Source organism: Nannobrachium achirus (genome assembly GCF_963921795.1).
Source record: "Nannobrachium achirus genome assembly, chromosome: 1".
Taxonomy (NCBI): domain Eukaryota; kingdom Metazoa; phylum Chordata; class Actinopteri; order Myctophiformes; family Myctophidae; genus Nannobrachium; species Nannobrachium achirus.
This window is the reverse complement of record NC_137810.1, coordinates 65,298,879-65,322,656: the sequence shown is the minus strand read 5'-3', so window position 1 is coordinate 65,322,656 and position 23,778 is coordinate 65,298,879. Positions and strand designations below refer to the sequence as shown.

The 23,778-nt window shown below is 42.6% G+C and overlaps 1 protein-coding gene across 1 annotated transcript in view; it reads left to right on the top strand.

Annotated features, from left to right (window-relative positions):
- Positions 1-18,068, top strand: part of LOC308284920 (transcription elongation factor SPT5-like) — a 33,502-nt gene extending 15,434 nt beyond the window's left edge. The window contains exons 9-19 of the mRNA XM_080725645.1: positions 176-253; positions 6,562-6,631; positions 8,508-8,573; positions 8,683-8,713; positions 9,160-9,228; positions 10,539-10,790; positions 11,100-11,189; positions 12,039-12,109; positions 13,196-13,301; positions 13,772-13,862; positions 16,519-18,068. Of these exons, the coding sequence (XP_080581771.1) occupies positions 176-253; positions 6,562-6,631; positions 8,508-8,573; positions 8,683-8,713; positions 9,160-9,228; positions 10,539-10,790; positions 11,100-11,189; positions 12,039-12,109; positions 13,196-13,301; positions 13,772-13,862; positions 16,519-16,532 (938 nt within the window). The 3' untranslated portion in view covers positions 16,533-18,068. The remainder of the gene's footprint in view (positions 1-175; positions 254-6,561; positions 6,632-8,507; positions 8,574-8,682; positions 8,714-9,159; positions 9,229-10,538; positions 10,791-11,099; positions 11,190-12,038; positions 12,110-13,195; positions 13,302-13,771; positions 13,863-16,518) is intronic.
- The last annotated feature ends 5,710 nt before the right edge of the window (positions 18,069-23,778 follow it).

Genomic DNA, 23,778 nt, shown 5'->3' with positions numbered 1-23,778 from the left:
TTATATAAAATCGCAAAGGTAAGCTACTTTGTTGGCCGTGATCAGACTGCAAACAACCTAAATGGCAGTAAAAGACGTGTTGTAAAACGTGTTTGTCTGTTATGATATGCACAGAATGCTAGGGATACTAGGATGCATTCAAGTGTTGACTGCATGGTCTGTCTCCTCTGTCTAGATGTGGATGATGAGTACGAAGATGAAGACCCATGGGAGGAAGGAGCTGAGGACATCTTGGAGAAGGGTGAGCGTACATGTGCACGGCACGCACGCACACACACACCCACACACAATGCCAAACATGTTAAATGCAGTGTTTCCCCTGGCCAGAAGCTGAAGGAGTGGGGGAGAATTGCAGAGAGCACTTGTAAAGTAAATGTACTAGTTACTTTACACCACTGCTACACTAGTAGCCTGACTGCTAGCGTCAGACTCAATCACACACTTCGTTTTGGGATTGAGTCTGAGCCTGGGGACGGAGATTCTACTTCAGCGGGGGCGGGGTAAAGCCTATTGACGTCACACACACACACACACACACACACACACACACACACACACACACACACACACACACACACACACACACACACATACACATACACACACACACACAGCCCCGTGTCGCCGACGGCGACGTGGTGTGACATTGCAAAAATAAGTTATTTCTCATAACATATTATATGACCGCATGTTTACGTTAGTGCAAAATGGTATTAAAACGTAATGAAACGGCACTATTTTATAGTTTATTAAAAGAATTCGAGTCGAGTCTGACTCCGCCATGACAGTTTTCACGGACCAATCAGAGTCCACTAGCGGCTCACGTGGGCAGAAGAGCACCAATCAGAGTCCACAACGGACTCTCACGTGGGCAGAACAGCTCCGAAGGGAGGGGGCTGGGACCGGACCAGCCTCCCACGTGCCTCAAGTCTACAGCCCTGATTGGCCCATTCAATGCGCCCGCCCTTTAGGCGCGCTTGAAATAAAATAAAATATCTCCGGGTTCAGTCCACACTACACACCACCCACCAACAGGGGGTGGTGATGTGCGGACTGAAGTATCAGGCTACTGCTACACACTCTGTGTGTGCATGTATGAAAGCACAACAGCAAAGTTTATTTCTGACTAGTCAAAAATGTTTGTTGCCTAATGACAGTGGTGGTGATGCATCCATCATTTCTATTCCACATCTAACCAGTGAGTGAATGACAACCGTTATTGTTAGCACTTAGCTCTCATTAGCATGCGACAAGTAAGCCTACTTATTGCAAAACAGCGGTAAACTACATGATTATAACCCGTCGCTGAGGCACTGCTTTTATCCACAGCCCAAATATTTTAATTGTACACACCAGTAGCAAATATACTAACGAGGGGCAAAGACGCAGTCTAGTCAGCTCAGAATCAGAAGTGCTCAGTGCGACGCGTTACTGCTCAGCCTGCGAGGCTGCTGCAGGGGAGGGGGAGAAACTAGACCTATACATCTCCTTCCAACCGTATGTAAGCGAGAGAAGTTAGAACGCTATGCTTCACATGAGCGCTACATTGTTGTGGGGAAAAAAAATCTAAAAAGAAAAAAAAGATAAATCAAAAACAAACAAAAAAAAAGAGAAAAGCATAATAGTGGCGGCCGGATTTGAAGGAGCCGCAGGCCGCCGCTGCTTAATGCATGTAGGGGAAACACTGCAATGTATATTGTGTGCAATACAAGGTTCTGGGTGGAATTCTGAATATGATCTTGAAAACAAGATTAGTTTCATCTACATATTCAAATGAATCTTCTTGTTTCTTTCATGTTGTACACATCTGATTTGAATCACATTTCACACGTATAATTGGAATGTGGTTGAAATCAGATTTTAGAAAATCTGTTAACTTGCGGAAACCAATTGGCTAATTGGTAACCTGACTGCGCCAGATAATGGCAGCAGTGCGTATGCCTGGCTGCATACCGCTCTGCTTACCATCATCTGGGATCGTTCGGGCAGACTCGATGTAAGGGGCGGGCCATTTTTTCAAATTCTTTAGTAGGTGATTGGATGGGGCCGTCTCTCTATCACAGTCTGGGAGTGCCAACTCCAACCACTCATCCGCCTCCTGGGTTTCCATGTGGTCTGCAATCAGACTATTGGTTCAGAGCCGCTCAGAGCCCGCCCGTAGCTGCCGCTGATTGGTCCGGCCCGGGGCTTTACGAGTGTGATCAACTCTCCCAGAGAGATCTCAGATGGTAAAGTAGAGCGGTACGCACTACTGCCACCATCTGGCGCAAGTCAGGTTAGCTAATTGGTTGATTGGCTACAAACTGGGGCTATATAACTATAAAGCCTGAGTTCTACTTGCCTTGATTGCACTTTTCAAAAATGTCAGATTTACAAGCTTGTAGATCTGCTGTTTTCAGTGCTCGACACCGGCACGCAACAAAGTATAACTCGGCCGTAACTATGTTGGTATTGATTGTATATATATGATGAGATGAGATGTTGGTTCTGACTGTGCTCTCCCTGTCTCACCAACCCTCTCTCTATGATGCATGTCCTCTTCAGTTAACGGTAATACTGAGATCCCCACACTCCCTCCTTACCGTTGCTTTTATTGATCCATCGTGTTTTATCAGTCCAGTGGATTATCAGCTCATCCATTTAATATAAAAAAAAAGCCTTGTTTTCTTCCCATGATCAATAACTCCATCCCATTCCAGCTCTGCTGCATTTTGTAAGTCATTCTGCAGTCTTACATCTATGGGGAGCACAGATGGCAAATCTGTTCTTTGGTTTCCGTTAAAACAAATAATAATCAGAAAATGCTGGCGTCAGAACTTTTAGAGGCTGTTCCCCCACCGCCCCCTCTGAGCACAGTGTGGGTTTAGATTAGTTTTTTCAATGGGAGCGCTGCCTATTTATTGGTGGTCAAATAGCATAATATCTCCCCAGGAAAGGGGGAGATTCTGTCTATATGATGTTTGGCTTCAGTGTCCCCTGCTCCCCTCCCACAAGGGAGACACAGGTTTGAATCTTGGTTGTACGCTAGAAATGCCGGGAGGAGCGTGACAAGGCTTTGAGCATCTTTTCTGTGCTCAGCCGCGCATGTCTGGTTGTTACAGAGAGAACTGTGGGTAGAACTCTGTCCATGTCGCCTGACACTTTGCACCCAGTTAGTGCACAAATGCGTTGAAGAGCACCTCGAGTTCTCACTTGCAGGAAAAAACTTAAAGACGAAAAACGCTCTGCTGGACACACAGCCCATGTTCAATCAGTGTAAAGCACACGCAACTGTTCATTTTCTGAAGATGGGCAAAGTGACAGTTAAAACTATGATCTGTGAACAATACAGCATTCATTCGATACATTTGGTGTTCTTGTAAGGAATGTTAGAGTTATATATAATATATGATCACATAGTTAAGGGTCTCCTCTATCCCTTGGGTAAGTGAGTGAATCTCTCCAGAGAATCCAGTGTGACCATTTGCCTGACCTTGCTACCTGATGGAACTGATGGCTCTCAGCTTCGGTCCTGACTCCTGGGTAGAGCAGCCAGCAGCACCACCTCTCACCAAGTTCAATCTTACCCTTGTTACACTGACTAAGACTATACTGTAGATGGCTTCTAAGTCGAGACTTGGAAATGACTTTAATCTGATGGATTAGTTTGTTAACTGTTCTGCTGCTGTAGACGGCGCTCACCGTCATTGAAAGGGTTAATACCATGGCGCCGTTGACGGTGAGGACTGTGAATCTTACTGTATATACAGTAAAGATATTATTACTTACTTAATGTCGCTCCGGTCCCGCCCGCATCGGTAATGTCGGCGATTTGTTTACAACGCACGTTGGGCGTGCACGCGAAGTGAAGCTCCTCAATGTTAAGTCAATGGAGAGGCCCATAAAGAAACTTCATTTAAACAAAATAGCCATTTTGAGACATTTTGCAGCAGATCTAAATGTAAACAAGGCACAAGGCAGGGCGCAGCCATCTTCCTCTTCTTGTCCCACACTGTCATGTGACTAGATGACGTAATCGTTGCCGTCAAGTGATAATCCAAAAAAACAAAAACAACCCCCTTCCAGCCCTTCAAAATAATAGCGGCGGCCTATGGAGGAAACTGCGTGGCACCGAGGCACCAAGCAACCTTCAGATTAAGGGGGCACTATTAGTGTTAAGGGAGGTTTCTTAAACTGGTGCCAGAAATATGTGCCTGTCTATAAGTAGGCAATCTGGCTAGCCATCGTCAAAGAAAAGGAAAAAGGTGCCCTCTACTGTTTTGTTCCTTTTCATTCTGCGGAGCGTAGAAGTCTGTTCTCGAGAGATTAATAAGTTGGTGGTGAAATACCCCCCAAACCCTCATAGCCAACTGAAAATTGCCATTTAAAAAATAAGCTGAAACATTCTCCTTGCGTTGAAAGATCTGTAATGAGAATTGCAAATTCATCCCATGGCCCCATGATCTCTAAATGCTTTGTATCCATGTGTAACTCTCGGAGTGAAACTAAAGCCCCTTTTCCAATGCAAGGTGGAACCAGAACTTTCAGGAACCTGAACCTATTTTTTTGGTTCTGGTTTGGTTTTGTTTCCATTGCGCACAGCCCGGTTCCAGACAAGGTTCCTGGAACCTTTTTTAGGTCCCGCTCCCGAGGTAGAACTAAACTTTAGTTCTGGGAACCCATGGGCGGGGCCAGCAGCGCTGCTGCTCTTTTTTAGGGACCTTCCCAGTTAGTTCTGGTTATATGGAAACATGAGCAGAACTTGGTCCCGGAACTTAACAGGTTCTTGAAAGTTCTTGGTTCTGGTTCTAGTTCTGGGTTGGCCCTACAGTGGAAATGGGGCTTTAAACACTCAGAACGTTACTGCCATAGGACCGCACTTTGAGAGCCATCTGTCAGTCAAGTCACTATGTTGAGATAACTAACAGATCATGTGTGGTCGATGCTTCTGTGTGTCACCGCATTGAACACGCAGCACAACGTCATTCTAAACCCATATCCACGCTTCAGTGTGCCCTGACAGCTCTCATTATTATTATTAATCCACTTCTGTTTGTGTTTTTTGTCGTCTCCCATTCTGTGTTGTTGTTCCTGTGTGTGTATGTTTGTGTGTATATGTGTATGTGTGTGTTTGTGCTCCTGTGGGCTGCTGTTCCCCCGATGACAATCTCATTTTGTCATCCTTTCTGTCACCTTCCCCCTCATCCCTCCATCTATTCTCTCCTTCATTCTCCCTCACTTCCCATCCCTTATCCTACTCTCTCTCTCTCTATTGTCTCTCTCTCTTTCTCCCCCCTCTCTCTCTCTCTTGCTCTTTCTCTACTTGTTTTTTCTCTCTTTTTTTTACCTTCCTGAATGGCCCTCGGCAGAAGAGGCAGAAGGTGAGTCTTGTTTAAATTCACTGCACACTTTTAAATAATGAATGCTTGTATTTCCGTGTCTGGCTGCCTTTCTCAGCCCATCACTTACAGCAGTGTTTCTCAAACGTTGTGTTTCTCCCTTTAACTCTGACAGTATACAAATGGAACCAAATGGACCCGTCAGGGTTCATTTGGTTCCATTTGTACACTGTTAGAGTTACAGACTTGTATGGGTCCATTTAGACCCCCCTAAATGAACCCACAGAGTCCCTGGAATCCACTTTGAGAACCACACAATTTAAAGAACAGCTTTGTTCCAGTGCCAACGTGCTGACACAAAAATAATAAACACAATAAATCGATACCACACACTGTACAACACGGAAGTGGAGGGCAAGAGAGAAAGATGTCTGTCGTCACATCATGTCACCTTTCAGACTACAACATTATGTCCAAAAATGTGTGACACTGCAATGCAATTACAATTTATACTTTAGGCATTTAGTAGACACTCTTATGTAGAGCGACTTAACAATAATCAAGGTAATACAGAACTTGGCAGAACTTAACACGGCCAAAATCAAATATTCTATACAAATTGAAGTTCTATTCCCACCTGAAACTATATTTTATGTTTATTAAAGAGCTGAAGAGACGGGGACAACCCTGTTACTAAACTCTACTTTAGACCAGTGGTTCTCAAACTTTTCAGGCCGCGACCCCCAAAATAATCATATTTTAACTGGGGATCCCCTACCCTACGAGCACTAAGAGTTGAGGCAATACATTTTTAACACGGTTCTATTGTGAAAATAGCAGATCTACATGCTCACAACGCCTCGCAACGCGAGGTGTTGTGATCATGTAGATCGGCTATTTTCACAATTTCTGTCTCTAATATTTGACAATTTGGGCAATGTTTAATTTGTCATTTTAGATATACTAAAAAGTCCTTAAATTGTCACTTTGTAAATGTGTAGATACCCTCTATACACTTACACTTTATGATGGTTTGTCTGTTGAGTGAGAAAACAACATTTCACATTAAGTTAAACAATAATTTGGGGTGCTCCCTGGGGGTCCCGACCCACAGAGCAGTGGTTCATACATTTCAACTTTAACATTGTTAAAAAGATGCTTTGAGAAAAACAGCTGTGTACAATATGAACAGTGTTTATTTTACATACAGTACAAACTGATGTTGTCCCTCTCTCTGTGTCAGTGTCCAACATAGACCATGTGGTTCTGGATGAAGACCACTCTGGATCCAGGAGACTTCAGAACCTCTGGAGGTGATCACATACTATCACTTTATTTATCCACTTAGACCTTCAGTTTATGCTTTATGTGAGAAGATTATCTATGCTGAACGGTGCACAGATCGGGTACGATCGGCACGCACGGCCGCACACTGTGGTCCGCTCACGACTACAAAAGACCCAATGTTAATCCGTGCCACCATTGCTGTGCTGGCCAGCTAGCTGTGTAACCAAGGAATATTTTAAGAAGGAATGGAAACACGTGACCACTGGGCATGCGCCATGTCTGGCTATGAAGCTCACCATGGGTGCCAGAACTCGCACCGGAAGTGCGATAAAATACATGTCAAAGAAACCACCGCAGTTTTCCCAATGACCCTGAGCGCAACGGTGGGGGCCGATGGGCAATAGCCTTCCCACACTCCCCCGCCCCCACCGTTGCGCTCAGGGTCGTTGGGAAAACCGCGGTCGCGTCAGGGAATGGAGCCGGCTTGATCAGCTCATGAACAAACCTGGAACAAAAACTATTTATGAACGACTGAGACCTTTGTCATATAATCTGTTCAGGAATATAAAAGAAGACATATCAAAGGTATTTTTACAATCACTTGCTTTTCGATGTGCACAGTACTTAATGAAATAATAATAATAACAGTAAATAATAATCGTTTCTGTCTCCGAAGTATCGCAAGATTTGGTTCCCAGACAGGAAACGGTGGATAGTCTCGCGATACTTGGCACGTTTAGAAACATACTTTTTGCTCTTTAGATACTGCTATAAAATTACACAGTGCACACATCGAAAATCCACACAGCACAAAAAAATGTGTGACATGCCTTCTTTTATTTTCCTGAGCTGAGTATGTTATAAAGGTCTCACTTTTTCATAAATAGTGTTTGTTCATGAACTTCATGAGCTGCTGGGAGGCTGCTCCACAGTCTTCCACCGAACTTCCGGCTGCAGTTTGGCACCCATGGTGCGACGAATCTGCCGGTTGGAACTGCGAGATAGCGAAAGGGGCGTGGATGTCTTTACCTCTTATTTACCTTGTGTGTAACAAGGAAGTGAACGCAGAAGGCAGTGGGACAGAGGAACCTGTTGTCCCCGCCCCCCCCCCCCAAAAAGCATATCCGTTGCCAATTTTGTATTGTTTTATATAAATGAAATCAAATAAAACTGCCCTCCACCAACAGCTTATTTTTCTCAGGATTCTCGGGTTGGGGCAGTAAATGAGTATTTGCCACAAGAGATTATATTCAGCAATAACATGAAATCCACTGCAAAACCCCCATAGATGTCTACTACAGTTCACACATGTACGCACACTTGCAGCGCACGCACACACCCACGCACTGCTGTTTTGATGTATACAGTGTCTTATTTTGTTCATGGTTTAAGACTGAAATACTACTACGTGTCGGGCATGTCACTCAGCACTCCATGGGCACAAGTAGCTGTGGCTGTGGCACCATACAGTATATGTCAGAAGAGACAGCACAATACATTTGCCAGCCTTTCTGCATCATCTTTGGGCATCCCAAGTTGTCAAAACCCTCCAACAACCTGTATGTGTATGTCCTAGGCTGGATCACCAGAGGAAACAGAGTTCTTAGGCTTGCAGTGCTGATTGGTGTTTAAAGTGATCTCTGTAGTTCTCATGGGCCACACACGCATGCACGCAGCAATCTGGAACATATTGTGTGTGAACGAATAACTGTATGATAGAGTAGTAGATGCCATCAAATATGTGTTCACCAACAGTCATATAGTTTGCGTCGCTGTCAGTATTGGCCTATAAATATCGAGGTATGACTGACATGTTACCCGTATCTTGCCCCTCCCTCGTTGTTTTGTCTTGAGCTGAACCATGTTGACCTTTGACCTCTGTTTTGTTCTTCTGTGCTCCAGTTTCTCAGGAGGGTCAGAGGAGCTGTCTGATGACATCACCCAGCAGCAACTGCTTCCTGGGGTCAAGTATGTCACGTGACATCCAACCAATCAGCATCCACATACAGAGCATCTGCTGACGGCGTAATATATAATACTAAAACTAAACCATCATTATTGTACTTGTATTTTTCAGGGATCCTAATCTTTGGACTGTCAAGTGTAAGGTATGTTTTAGATTCGATATTTTTTACATGCAAGTACGAAAGTAGTATTGTTTATTTTGGGTTCTTCAACATTTTACACAAGTAATAACTATATAATAACAAAAGGATAAAGAAAGTAAGTTTTCTTTTTGATTTGCACTGGGACTAGTTATACATACAATAATCTTACAACTCATCTTACAATAGTAAGCAAAAATTCGAGTCCCATTTTTATGCGAGGAGAAATGTGATTTGGTGATGACTTTGTTCAGTGCAACAATGGTCCATCTCTGCTTTTGTTGACAATAAAGTTATATACATTTTTGTGTTTTGGTGTGTGAAGAGTGCATTTGGTTCTAACTACTAATCTTCTAGCTGGGGACCTCACAAGGACCCTTGGGGGTCCCCGGACCCCACACTGAGAACCGTAGAGTATGTCTTCCTAACCATATGTGGTGTATTTCCAGATCGGAGAGGAGAGGGCTACAGCCATCGCCCTGATGAGGAAGTTCATCGCCTACCAGTTCACTGACACAGTAAGTACAGACATCATCCTACCAGTTTACTGACACAAAGTACAGACATCCAAGCTCTGTTATCTCAGTGGTCAAATAGTTCAGCAGTTTGTGTAGGAGAAAAGCACTACGTAACAGAAAAGCTACATAGAGAACAGCTTGAACTACAAGGGCATTTGACAAAACATTTGACAGAATTTGACAAAACAGAATTCAATACAATGGAGTGTAGTAACCAGTAAGACTCCCTAATCGGGAGATAAGCGACCGTTGGCCGCTTATCTCCACAATCTGTCGGTAGATAATGCCGGTCTTATATAAGGGTCATTTGTGTACGGTGTGATGTCATACTGATGTCAGCAGTGTGAAGTCATACTGATGTCAGCAGCTATGTCTCTATATATGGAGTTATATGTTGTTCGTGTCCAAATATGGCGCTTGTGAGGTCAGACTTAGTGAGATTCGTCGGTTATCTCCATATATGGAGGGATGTGTTGGTTATCTCCATATCTGGAGATTCAACCTTCAACGTGTAACGACTAGCCACATGACGTGAAGGTGAGTGAGGGTCTTTGTAACAGCCACCCCCAGATTTCCCGTGGAACTCTGTACAATATCGAGAAGTCCTGAACGGAAACTCTTAGTCAACTGGCCACCCCATCAAAGAGTAAAGGGGCATCAAGGCCTCTCTCTTGTCAATGGGCTGGTGTCGGCCACCCCGTACGGGTTTTAGTCTGAGGTGATAGCCTGCCACCCCGTTAGTAGGCAGGGGTCCCGACAAGCCAAGGGTGTGACGTGTGACCGACCGACGGACGGCCGGTGGAGGTTTTGATACTAAACTGCGACCTGACGGTCGCAATTAAAAGGGGTCATGTGAACTTGCATGTTTATAATTGCAACCGTGTATAAAGTGATGGTATCTGGTCCTCCACAGCCCCTGCAGATCAACTTTATAATTGTAACGGTGTGTAAAGCGATGGTCTCCCTGCTCCACCCACAGCCCCTCCAGATCAAGTTTATCGTCACTGTCGGGCAGAAACCTTGTATCTCCAAGTTTCAAATTTGTACATTTTTTCCCAAAGTAAAGCCCTGCTTGATCATACAAGGCCATCGCACAAAAGTAGTGAAAATAGCAGATCTACAAGCACACAACGCCTCGCTGTGCGAGGCGTTGTGTGCTTGTAGATCGGCTGTTTTCACTAGTTTAAATCATTTTAAAAATGATAAATACAAAACAAACTGTTTTGGACGTACAAGGTTTCCACCCGACAACAACGTTATAATTGTAACATTGTGTAAAGTGATGTTTCCCCACCCTGCTCCACCCACAGCCCCTTCAGATCAAGTCGGTGGTGGCCCCGGAGCACGTGAAGGGCTACATCTACGTGGAGTCGTACAAGCAGACCCACGTGAAGGCGGCCATCGAGGGCGTGGGCAACCTGCGTATGGGCTTCTGGAACCAGCAGATGGTGCCCATTAAGGAGATGACGGACGTGCTCAAGGTGGTCAAGGAGGTCACCAACCTCAAGCCCAAGTCCTGGGTCCGCCTCAAGAGAGGCCTGTACAAGGACGACATTGCACAGGTAAGAGTGTGCGTGCGTGCATGTGTGCGTCTAAGAGCAGAACGTTTTTTTCTTATCAAGGACTCTTGATTTAGTTAACTGCTTAAGCCCTGTTAAAATAGCTACATGCTTTGTGAGCTTTTAGGTCTGCTATTGTCAGGCTAAGCTTTCAGATAAGGTAGCCAGATAAAAAATATATAATAAAAAAGGCGATCTACAGGCCCGCAACATCTTCTGTTTTATGACAGAAGAAGAATAATTGCTAATGAAGATCTAGGTTCTAGACTCTGGTGTAATAACAATGATAACACTGTCATTTCTTCATGCCAGGTGGACTACGTGGAACCAAGCCAGAACACCATCTCTCTGAAGATGATCCCTCGCATCGACCTGGACCGTATCAAGGCTAAGATGAGCCTGGTGGGTTCATTTACACACCAGTTTCTGTAGCACTGCTCCAAGAACAATCTAACAGAGAGAGGTCAGTCAGTAGGTCACAAAATGCATTATCTATTCACTCGCTTCAGCGACTGATCTCAAATTTAACATGGCATTGGTCATTAGCATTATACACACGGTGACGGAGCCCGAATTTCATTTTTCCCAAATTCTAGCGATTTATTAGCGTTTCTTCACTCTACAGCTCTACAGCCTGTTGTCAGGGTTACGGTCCGTTCCTCCAGGCCATGGGATCTGTAGCCCCGGGCCCACACACACCTCTCTCACAGTTAGGAATGGGTCACGCATGCAACGGGTGATGTGTGTCTCATCTTCCAACGGGTATAGAAAACTTATGTGGAGCAAATACATCCTCATACTTCTATTCACCTAATTTTGCTGTTAAATTATTTGTATCCATCATAAATATACACTCCTCCATGGGCTGCTCCTTACATTATGATGCTCCCACATATTCTCACGCACGCACCATGCAGTTACAGTTAGTTTCCCCAAAACCCACACTCTGCACATATTTTGCAGCACATATATTCGAACAGGTAAGGTCTAGTAGTTATAACTTACAGTAGGTGTGAGAACTATACTACTGTAGATATGGAGCCATTCTGCTGTGGCCGTGGCTTTTTAGACAAAGAAACTTCACTAAAATAAGGGATGGCAGCATTGTTGGATATTCTCTGAGTATCTCTTGTGTGTGTGTGTGTGTGTGTGTGTGTGTGTGTGTGTGTGTGTGTGTGTGTGTGTGTGTGTGTGTGTGTGTGTGTGTGTGTGTGTGTGTGTGTGTGTGTGTGCACGCGTCCATGCGTGCAGAAAGACTGGTTTGCCAAAAGGAAGAAGTTCAAGAGACCTGCACAGAGGCTGTTTGATGCTGAGAAGATCAGGTACACACATGATTTCATGAAGATCAGGTACACATGATTTCAGAAGATCAGTTACACACATGATTTCATGAAGATCAGGTACACATGATTTCAGAAGATCAGGTACACACATGATTTCATGAAGATCAGGTACACACATGATTTCAAGTAGATTTACAAAAATACACACCAAATACAACATGCAACATGCTATTTTAAACATAGGCTGAAATGTTTTCCTGCCAAATTGTCCTTACCTTTTAACGTGGGCACGTGCACGCATAGTGCACGATCTGTGCGTGACTCATGTAGTAGATGGGTAGACTCGATGACAGCTTTCGAGAAAAAAAAATCCATTGGAATAGACATATCCGTTGCCAGGCTGTATCCCTGCTGTATCCGCCAGTGTTTACATAAGAAAACATTGGAAACAGCCAGCTGTGCGCTATGGTAACACGTGGACAGGTTCACGCACATAGCAGATGATATGTGCGCAGATCATATGCCAGGCGAGTAGTGGAATCAAACAGCTACCAAATAAAAAAAAAAACATGTGAAAAAAGACGATGATATGACGTGCAGGCTGCTTCCTTGTTTACACTGGAAACCTATGGGAACGTAGCTATCATTGGGCTTAGACCGGATACGGAAACCTAGATCCGGTCCAAACCGGAAATAGGGCCGGATACAGTTAGGAGGCGGGCCTAAAGAGTCGGAATCGGCTGAATGATTAAAGCTAATTAAATTTCCGGGATCTACGGGCATGGCATAGAGTGGTACAGCGGGAAATCTCTGGTTTCGACGGGGATAGCAGGAAATGAGTTGAAGTCCTTTCCCACTGCGACTCGATACAAGAACGATTAAAAAAAATCTTTCTCCTTTGAAGTGGATGAGAGTGGATGGTAGCGTCCACACCACAACGATAACAGACATAATTGATGTGAACGCAAACATATCATTATCGTATCGCGTGGGAGTGGGAAAGGACCTTTAGCCTTGACTTAATACCGGTACAATTTAGTGGCATTAAATTGTACCGGTGCAATAAAATGAAATAAAATGTTTAATTTCATTAATACTCAAGGCTGTCGTGGTGTTCTTGTCCAGGTCTCTAGGAGGAGAGGTGAGCCACGATGGTGACTTCATGATCTTTGAGGGAAATCGTTACAGCCGCAAAGGATTCCTCTTCAAGAGCTTTGCCATGTCTGCTGTGGTGAGTGAGGAGCATGTGTGACTTATCATAAATAATAACTATGTCCCGTTAAAGCGACGTTATGGCAAAACACCACCAGGAAATTTTAAAAGCTGGTTTGCATAGAGATTACATTGAATTACCAAGCAAACCATTAGCTTGGCTTCTCTCAGTGTGAATGCAGCATTAGGGTGAATTTATTCTCCAACAACGTGAGCTTGAAGATTTTTTTTGGCAAGCAGCACCATCTTGTGACGGTGTATAAATTAGGCCTGACATGATTCTACTTCTCTCTTTATAGATCGCAGAGCTGGCGTGTTTTATCTTGTTGCTTTTAATGTTTGTTTTTATGTTGTTGAAAGCTTTTTGTATTGCTGCTATTTTGGACAGGGCTCCCTTGGAAAACAGATCTTGTATCTCAATTGGATTTACCTGTATAATTAAAGGTTTAATGATATTGATGATTTTTGTGTGTGTGTGTGTGGTTTTAGATCACAGATGGCGTGAAGCCCACGTTGTCAGAGCTGGAGAAGTTTGAGGACCAGCCTGAAGGCATCGACCTGGAGGTGGTCACTGAGTCAGGTATGTGTGTTATGTCTGTAGGTAGGTAGGTATGGATTTGGTCACCGAGTCACGTATGAGTGTTATATGCAGGGCTTAAAGTTCTCCGTCCTGGGGACGGATTTCCGTCTTGAGGAGTCCCTAGGGGCTATTTAAGAGATCAGAGCATATTCGCAAAAAAATAAAAAAAAGTCGAGCCGTCTGCGCTAATTATTTTTATAGCATCAGTTCCACTGTGGTGCGGTACAGAATTCAGTTCAGTCCAACTACTTCCTGTAAGTAGACTTAAAAATAAAACCAGTAGACGTGACTTGACTGTTGACTTGATCAGATTACGGTAGCTCTTATTTTGAAATCCGCTCGCTGTACTGAGAGGAAATGGCTCTGTTTGTTAGCAAGGTTGTTGCAGCTGTACCGGGAAGCTAGTAGCTACGACGATGCACAACAAAACATCACGTGGATTACTCCCAATAGTTTGACTAAAGTTCATATTTATCATAAGAATAGAAAATCATGCTCCTATGGCTTAAACGCTGTACACCGTTTGGAAGTGTGTTAAACCTTTGGGACCTCCGCTCCGCTGCACTGGTGGTGTTATTATGTCATGCTGCAAAGTAATGGGCGATTTGAGACGTCGCTCTCTCTGTATGGATAGCAGTGTCCAAAAGAAATCACAGGAATAATGGAAGTCACTGGAGTTTTATGCCATGTAAACAGCAGGTAGGCTATATTATCTAAAAGTGTGTACAGAGAAGGCAGTCGTAATTGACAATACATGTTTGCTTACATTGTCTTGCATTAAAATAGGCAACGGAACACTTGTTTTGTTTGCAAATCAGAAATTCGAGGGTATTTATTTGTCACTCACAAAAGTTATCCATACAGATGCTAATGCAATACTTCGGGCCGGGGTGGTGTTTCATTTGGGAACGACGCGACGTCGTATCATGATTGGTGTTCATGGCAGTAGGCGGAGGTTTCTCCACTGCGTCGCATTGTTTCTCTCATAACATTACCCACGTGTGGTATTGGTTCAGTCAGCGACAATATGGAGCGGTTAGTTTAGTTGTGAAGGGGTGCAAAATAAATTTCCGTCTCGGGATTTTTTTTTTGCTTTAAGCCCTGTATATTACATAATCCTGAGTCAATGTCGTCTACAAAAAGAAGGGGAAAAAAGCATGCGTCACCTGCTTTCCTCCTGCCTAGTCCAGACGGTCATATTAGACTGGATATTGTGTGTGATTTTGGATATTGTACTATTGTGATTGATTTGGCATTAGTGTTCTTCAAGCTTATTGGTACTCAAATTGAAGTATGTCTTGTAGGCCTACTTGGCCTGAAAAAAAGGGTATTGGAGCAACCCTATTTTCTATTTCTTAGCTAAAGAAATCGGTATCGGAAAAATCGGTTTTGGCATGTCAGACCTTCATAAAACCGGTGGATCGGTATGGGACAAGAATTTTGCAATCTGTCCATCTCCACTTTGCACGCACACTCCCACTAGGCCCAGGAAGAAATGTCAGCCTTTTCACATTGTCCTGTTATAATGCCACGAAGTGTCTGAATTTCGCAAAACAAATTGAATTGAATTTCGCAAAACAAATTGGTAAATTTGACATGACTCCTAGAGATTTTACATCACACAAATCGGTACACATTATCTCTATAGTCATATGATCAAGATGGATCATATTACATCCTGATTGGCCACGATTGCCTTCCAAATTTACAGGAGTGGTCTGTTTTGAACAAAATGCCTGAGATCGTGTACGATGGCCATGAAAGGCTGAGGACGAAATGACACCCTTTTCACATTGTCTAGGAAGGCGATTTTTGCAACACATGTTTTCTCTTATATTTACTCCTACACATTTTGTCAAACATTGCCGTCCCACAATATAACCTACAGTATACCTGACCTGGTGGAGACCTGTGCTGGACAGTAATACTGTAGTTTTTCAATTATGAAAATGTGTGAGAAGTCATGTATACTGTATATCACACAGAATAATGACGCAGTATTATATTATTTCAGATGTAGGAAGTTTATCAAAGAAAGCACAAGCTGTTGTTGAACATCAGTGTAACATGAGGAATGCAAAACTCTGCATAAGTATAACTAATTGTATGACTAATTGTCATCACCACATTGTGGGAAGAAGACGATGGCCTCTACACTGCCTTCACCACAAATAGCAATACCAAATCGGATTCTTTGATTGACTGACTGACTGACTGACTGACTGACTGACTGACTGACTATATTTTTATAGCATTCAGATGCAATAAAACATGTTGCAATAAAAGATACAGAGGATAGCACTAAAAGCAAAACAAACAATATGCTCAGAATGTCCCCTTCACTTACAGTATTATATGTGCCTCTGCTTTCATGGATAAGCTAGGATAAATACAGTCAGGATAACTGATCAATCCTGGCTTAATCCCCTACCTAGGTTTTGTGTACTTGATCTACAGGTATGGAATAGTAATAATAAAGTTACAGAACACTCATTGAAACTTAAAAAAGAACAGTGGTTTGTTGTTTAGAAATAGTAGACCACTGACTCACCGCTAACAGACTCAGAATTGAGTATTCAACAAGATTTTGCATCAATGCCGAACGGAACAGTCTTTATAATGGTACATTTCATCTTTTATTGTTTTATTGTCACAGGTGGTGATGATTGAGTGAAGAAGAGAGGACGAGTTCAAAGTGTATGTTTACGGCTGGGTGTCATCATGGACTCTTTGATTGATTGATTGATTGAAGACTTTATTAGGAGTTTGCATAGGAAAAGGTACAGTTTCATGATGGTACAGTTCACTGGTACAAGGTTGTCAGGGTCCCTGTCCCTGTTATTATTATTATCCAGCGAAAGTAAATGATTGAGACGGTTCGGTTGGCTGGAGAGATGACGACAGCGGAACGGGAGGCGGCCCCGCCCCGCGGGGGGATTCTCTCCCCCGCCCTCTTCAATATTTACATGAATGACCTCTCTGTACAGCTCAGTGACTGTAGAACTGGATGTGTGCTTCCTTGGTAACACTCTGATTAATCATTTCATGTATGCTGATGATTTGGCCATCCTGTCTCCTAGCAGTACTGGGTTCCAACAGCTACTGAATATATGTTCAGATTATGGTGTAAAATGTGATGTGAAATATAACGCTAAAAAGAGTGTCATCATGATCTGTAGAACAAGAGAGGACAAGGACCTTTCTTTTCCTACATTCTATCTGTCTGTGTGTGTGTGCGTGCGTGTCTTGCAAGGCGAAGCTCTCAGAACAGCCCCGTGACATTTTGTATTCATTATATTATGTATTATTGCATTGTTCAGGCCCGACTCAATCTGAATAGAATCCTGTAGCGTGCGGAGCGCCCGACTGTTCAAAACGGCAAGTGTGAGCCCGTTTAGATTATCTGGTCAGAGAATCAGAAAAAATGATCCTGTAGTGTTTAATTCTACCCGATTCAGTCGGGCCAGATTATCTGTTAGTGTATGGCCAGCCTAGCAGGTCGGTCAGACGGACCCAGGCAGGATCTCCCAAGAATCGCATTTCACCAGTTTAATGGAAACGGACTAAATTCGCTTTGTCTTAAAGCGCATTTCTGATAATTCGCTTCCCTAATGTGCTTAGCTCAGTTACTGCCAATTTAATATTTCTTCCTTCGGTTCTCCCTGCCAGCCCTCTCCATAGACTTCCATGTAATTTATAGTGCACAGATCATGCACAGATCATGCACGCCCATGCACAGATCATGCACCATGTTTGTGCAGGCTGTTCACAGCTTTCAAACAAAAAAAAAAGATTGGAAATCCGTTCAGGCATTCTTGAGATAATAGCCATTATGTTTTACATGTTATGTAAACAAAGATGGCTGCCCAAGGGGTTGTATGGGGGTGGAACATGCAAAATCGCGATTGAAATCATGTTTACTAGAAAAAAAAGAAAAGAAAAAAAAAAGGTCCAGAGTGAGAAAGTTGATCTAAAAGTCGTTTGGCACTGTATGGAAACGCCACTAATGACTGTATGAGGATTCTACTCAGGAAACCTAGATGGTCGAGTGCCAGTCAATTGTTTTGTGAAGCAGGAGTGTGCACTTTTCCTGCTCTTCTGAGAAATCTGACGTTCAAGTTTATTTGTCGTCTGAATGTGTCAAATAATTGGATTAGCATGCTGCTGACTGACCCAATTTCAGTAATGTGAAATACCACTCTTGCATCTGGAAACACTGGTATAGTGCCTTATTTTAGTGTTCTGATTGCTTTGTTTATGTCTTCTTATTGGACCTTGTGTCTGTCAAAAAGGTGATGATATATTGTAATAAATATCTTCTATTTTTGCAACTTGGTTTCAGTGTGATAATATGTACTGACCTAGACCGTGAGCTAGCACCGTACATATGGGGTCATCGGTACCATCTGGGGGGATTAATTCTCATAGTGATTTTTGGGAACGTATACACCCCTAGTACTAGGAAAAATGTGATAGCCTTGCAGTGGAGGTAGCTTTTTGTGTGTTATCACTCCTTTTATAACCACATGCCAAAACACAGTTTTCAAAATCCGAATGGAACATTCTACTTCAAACTGATGGTTCTCTCTTAATATTGACCCTATCTCTTTGAAAAATGGTTGGGATAAAGCTCAGACTATATATTCTTCACTAATGTTGTTAACATTTGCATATCTATAATTGTTTTTTATTACAGGCAGTGACAACATAGTGACTATAATTATGACATAATCCTCTGTGAACCATGGCTCCACATTATTTGGTCATCGGTACCATCTGGGGGGAACGATTCTCATAGTGATTTTTGGGAAGGTATACATCCCTAGTGTTAGGAAAGATTTGATAGCCTTGCATCTGTGGTAGCTTTCTGTGTGTTATCACTCCATTTATAACAACATGCAAAAAAAAAAAAAATCCGAATGGAACATTCTTCTTCAAACTGATGGTTGGTTCTCTCTTATTATTCATCATATCTCTTTGAAAAATGGTTGGGATAAAGTTCAGACTATATATATATTGTCCAGTAAGGTGGTTAACATTTGCATATCTAGAATTGTTCTTTATTACAGGCAGTGACATATAGTGATCTGGGAGGGAATGATTCTCACATTGACTTTTGGGAAGGTATACATCCCTAGGACTAGGACATATGTGAGAGCCTTGCATCTGGGGTAGCTTTCTGTGTGTTATCACTTCATCTATAATCACATGCCAAAACACAGTTTTCAAAATCCAAATTAAGCATTCTACTTCAAACCGATGATTCTCCATGAATGGCAAGGATAAAGCTCAGACTATATATTTTTCATAAAAGTTGTTAAAAGTAGCATCTCTAGAAATGGTATCTATTAGAGGCAGTGACAACATACTGTACTGTAGTGTAGTGACTACATTACATAAGATGTACTTTTGTTTTCATGAAAGATGTAACACAAAGGGTTCCTTAAACCATGTTTACATACATATATTCTAAGGAAATGTATTGTGAAATTCATTAAACAAAATATAGTGCAAGTGTGTAAGACAATATCCAAAATGCTCACTATTTGATCCACTTGTCCTAGTATAGAAATCCTGGGTACTCTAATTTCTTGGTTTTCATATGTGTAGAATCCATACCTCACATGTTAAAGGTCAGGTCAAGGTAACATTTGACCTCTGGGAGAACAACAAATAGAAACAACTTGATGAATATTCATCTTTCACTTAACAAATAGAAACAACTTGATGAATATTCATCTTTCACTTAATAAAGTGTTTGTGAAAACTGTTATTAACATGACACAGAACTGGCATTAATAATAATAATAATAATAATAGTAACATTATATAATAACATGGCAATATGTATCTTTTGCAACTACATCTGTATTCTCCAACTCATAATCAGGATCAGAAAGTCCACCCACCACATCCTCCTGGCCTTCAACCTCCTGACTGGCACACAGAAAGGATGTAAGGATGAGGTTCCAGAGGTGGCTGCATCAGGGTCATAGGAATTAAGTCTTTGTGATGTCTGCCTCATCATGACTAAATGCAGTAGCCTATCTATCACCAGCACTGAAGGTGTCCACCATGCTCAACAGCTTCTGCTCTGTTCTTGCTCTTCAGGATGACATCTTATGTGGTTAAAGGATATTACCATGCACATTGTTGGGGACATTTACCAATAATGGGATTGAAGAGATGAGGGCAGTGATCTTTCTGTGTGTGGATACACCCCGATATTTTACAACCAAGACACACCAGAGCTTAGACTCCCTACTACTGTTACTGCACATTTTGGGTAGGCATTAGTCAACTCTACCCTCATGCGTCATGACAGCATCATTCCTGCTCTTTATGGCAGTCTGCTCCCCAGACTGGTGAGCAGAGACAGTGATCCAGAATCCATTATGGTGCTGACAGACAAGTTCTAGCTTAGCCTCTATGGCATGGAGACCATGCATCTCAGCAGGCACTGGGTGAGATATCAAGCATATTGCACATGGCCAGCACGGAAGAAGCACTTCATCATGTGTGTCATGAGAGAAAAGGTGACAACCTATTGACATGGTGTCTCCCTGCATGTTCAAACTGGTGAATGGGAAGTATACAGTAGGAAGAATTAAGTTGTCTACCCAAAGTCAGCCAGTCGGATGCACAGTGTCCAGGTAGACTGCTGCTATATCTGTTCAAATGTCTTTGGTCTAGTTGATACAAACCACTTCAGAGTGCAGCTGATACACTCAAGACTATTACCACTGAACTTGCCTGTCAGCCCTCCATATGCAAACACATGCATTTCCAGCGCTGAACTTTGCAACAGTATTGCAATGCAGCTGAGGAATGACTGTATAACATGTCAATTGTGAGGTGAACACTCTACATGTCAACCAGTGACCATAGCTGCTGCCTGCTTGGACACCTGGATAAGGAGTGATAAGATGTGAGAGACCTTAACCTGACCTTTAGCACATAGGCCTAAGACTGAATGGCAATTGAATACGGTATATAACTGTAATCTACACCTATGCCCCCCAGGTACCCATATGACTCACCATAAGTTCACAGATTCCCTCACACAACTGAAATACAATTTGTTATTTTTAACAAAATGTTGTACAATCATTGGATCATACAATTTGTTATTTTTAACAAAATGTTGTACAATCATTGGATCATTGCAATACAATGGATTTGGCAATAAATAATTAACTGATGGTAATTTCACTGATTCAGCCACATTCATTGAACCCTAAAACCTTGGGTTAGATAACCAATACCACCTTTCTATAGGTTGAACAGTATCATAACGCTATTTAAGCTCCAGGCAGCCATCTTGGACGCCATCTTGAAAATGATGGCTTTATAAGACATATAAATTCCTACATCTTTAGTGTGTTCTTAAGCATGCCTAGAGGTACCAGAACTAGTTGAAAAACCTTTTATATAGGGGGGTTAAGTAGTATGTTTTCATAAATTGACCCAAGTAATTTTCGCCTAGTGTTATAAAATAAAATGCATGATAGCACCCATAAAGCTACCTCTGGTGCAAGGCTATCACATATTTTCTAACTCTAGACATGTATACCATGACAAAAATCACTATGAGCATTAATCCCCCCAGTTGGTACCGACCAACCCCAGTGGCTTACGGTCTACTGGTCCCTAGACCACTTTTACAGGTCGTTACATATTATTTGGGGGCTATCGTCCTAAAGTAGATGGGAGTTTAAAACATTAGCGGTAATATTTTGAATTTCATCTCGTTTTTCATCTCGGAGTTGGTTTAAAGCACAAAATGTTGGCCTTTTCCATCCATCCATCCATCCATCTTCAACCGCTTATCCGGAATCGGGTCGCGGGGGTAACGGTTCCAACTGAGACTTCCAGATTTCCTTATCCTGCGCAACTTCCTCCACTCCCTCTGGGAGTATACCGAGGCGTTCCCAGGCCAGTCTGGATTGTGCAGTTGGCCTTTTCGTTTGAGTAAAATAAAATTTGAGCTGATGCCTCCCGTGTGTTCTTTAATATTTCCTCCGTCTGTTTTATTCACTTCGAGTATTTTTGGTCAAACGTGTTGATCGCATCTCCTATATTAAAACTCTATACTCCTCCCCTATGGCGGCTGTGCGCACAAACAACAATATGTCGACCTCTTTCAGACTACATCGTGGGACACGCCAAGGTTGCCCTATTTCACCTCTACTATTCGCCGTCGCCGCAGAACCCCTAGCGATAGCCCTAAGACAGGATAATGATATTAAGGGTATTGATCGTGGAGGGCGGGAACATAAACTGTCCTTTTATGCGGACGACCTATTGTTATACATATCGGACCCTCTGCTCAGCATTCCCAAGGTGTTGGAACTATTAGATAGATTTGGTAATATATCTGGCTATAAAACTAATTTTGGTAAAAGTGAATTGATGCCGGTTAATGTAGCCGCACAAAATCTCCCCTTTGACTCAGTTCCCTTTAAAGTCAGCACAGAAAAGTTCAAATATTTAGGCGTATGGATAACACGTAATCATAAAGACCTTTATAAGGCCAATTTTCTGCCTCTGATGAATAATCTGAAAGAGGACATCAAAAGATGGGATCTGTTGCCCCTTTCCCTGGGCGGAAGGATTAATACGATAAAGATGAGTGTGCTACCTAAGTTCCTATACTTGTTTCAAAGCATCCCAATTTTTTTTAACTAAGTTCTTTTTCAAAACTTTGGACTCTCTTATCTCTGCCTTCATCTGGAACAATAAAAGTCCACGTATTCGAAAAGCTATACTTGAAAAACCTCGCCCACAGGGTGGCATGGCACTCCCAAATTTTATCTTTTATTATTGGTCAGCCAACATTAGGGCACTAGTAATGTACTGGATGAAGGCTGTAGATGGGCCTGATGTCCCGGAGTGTTTGGCTTTAGAGGGTTTATCTTGTGCTCCCACTTCTCTGCCAGCACTATTATGCTCCAAACTCCCACCTCAAAAGCCTACTTCATTTTACAGTAATAACCCCATTGTTATACAGTCAGTTAAAATATGGAACCAGTTTAGACGGTCATTTGCTTTGAACGACTTGTGTCTCTATGCTCCAATTGTCAGAAACCATATGTTTGTCCCCTCAATGTTAGACGGAGCATTTGATGGCTGGCGTAGGGGTGGGATTTCATCCCTACATGATCTCTATGTGGATAATGTGTTTGCATCCTTCGAACAACTGGTGAGCAAATACGGTATTCCTAGGTCACATTTTTATAGATATCTTCAAGTTCGGGACTTTGTTAAACCACAGCTCCCAGGGTTCCCTCAGAGGCCCTCTGCGTCCTTGTTGGACACTATCTTTAGCCAAGGAACTGACCTCAGGCGGATCATAGGGAGAATATACGAACTTCTTAATCTACATGACTCAGCATCTCTAGATAATCTCAAAATTAAGTGGGAGGAAGATTTAGGAGAACAAATTCCAGAGGAAAATTGGCAAAAAATTATACGTAGGATTCATTCTTCATCCATCTGTCAGCGTCATGCTGTCATACAATTTAAAGTTGTCCATTGGTGCAAAGCTAAATTGTCCAAATTTAAACCCGATATCGATCCACTATGTGATAGATGCAAGCAGGCTCCTGCAGATCTACTCCATATGTTCTGGACTTGTCCAACACTGCACGACTTTTGGAAGTCTGTGATTGATACATTATCTAAAGTTATTGGACAACCACTTGACTACTCTCCCTATATTGCAATATTTGGTACTATGCCGCCGGAGGTGTCACTAAATAATGTCAAGGGTAACGTCTTGGCTTTCTGTACATTGTTGGCCAGAAGGCTGATACTTTTTAAATGGAAAGACCCGCTTCCTCCCACTTACTCACATTGGATAAGAGAAGTTATGCAGTTCATTAAGTTAGAGAGAATTAGATATTCCCTTCGGGGA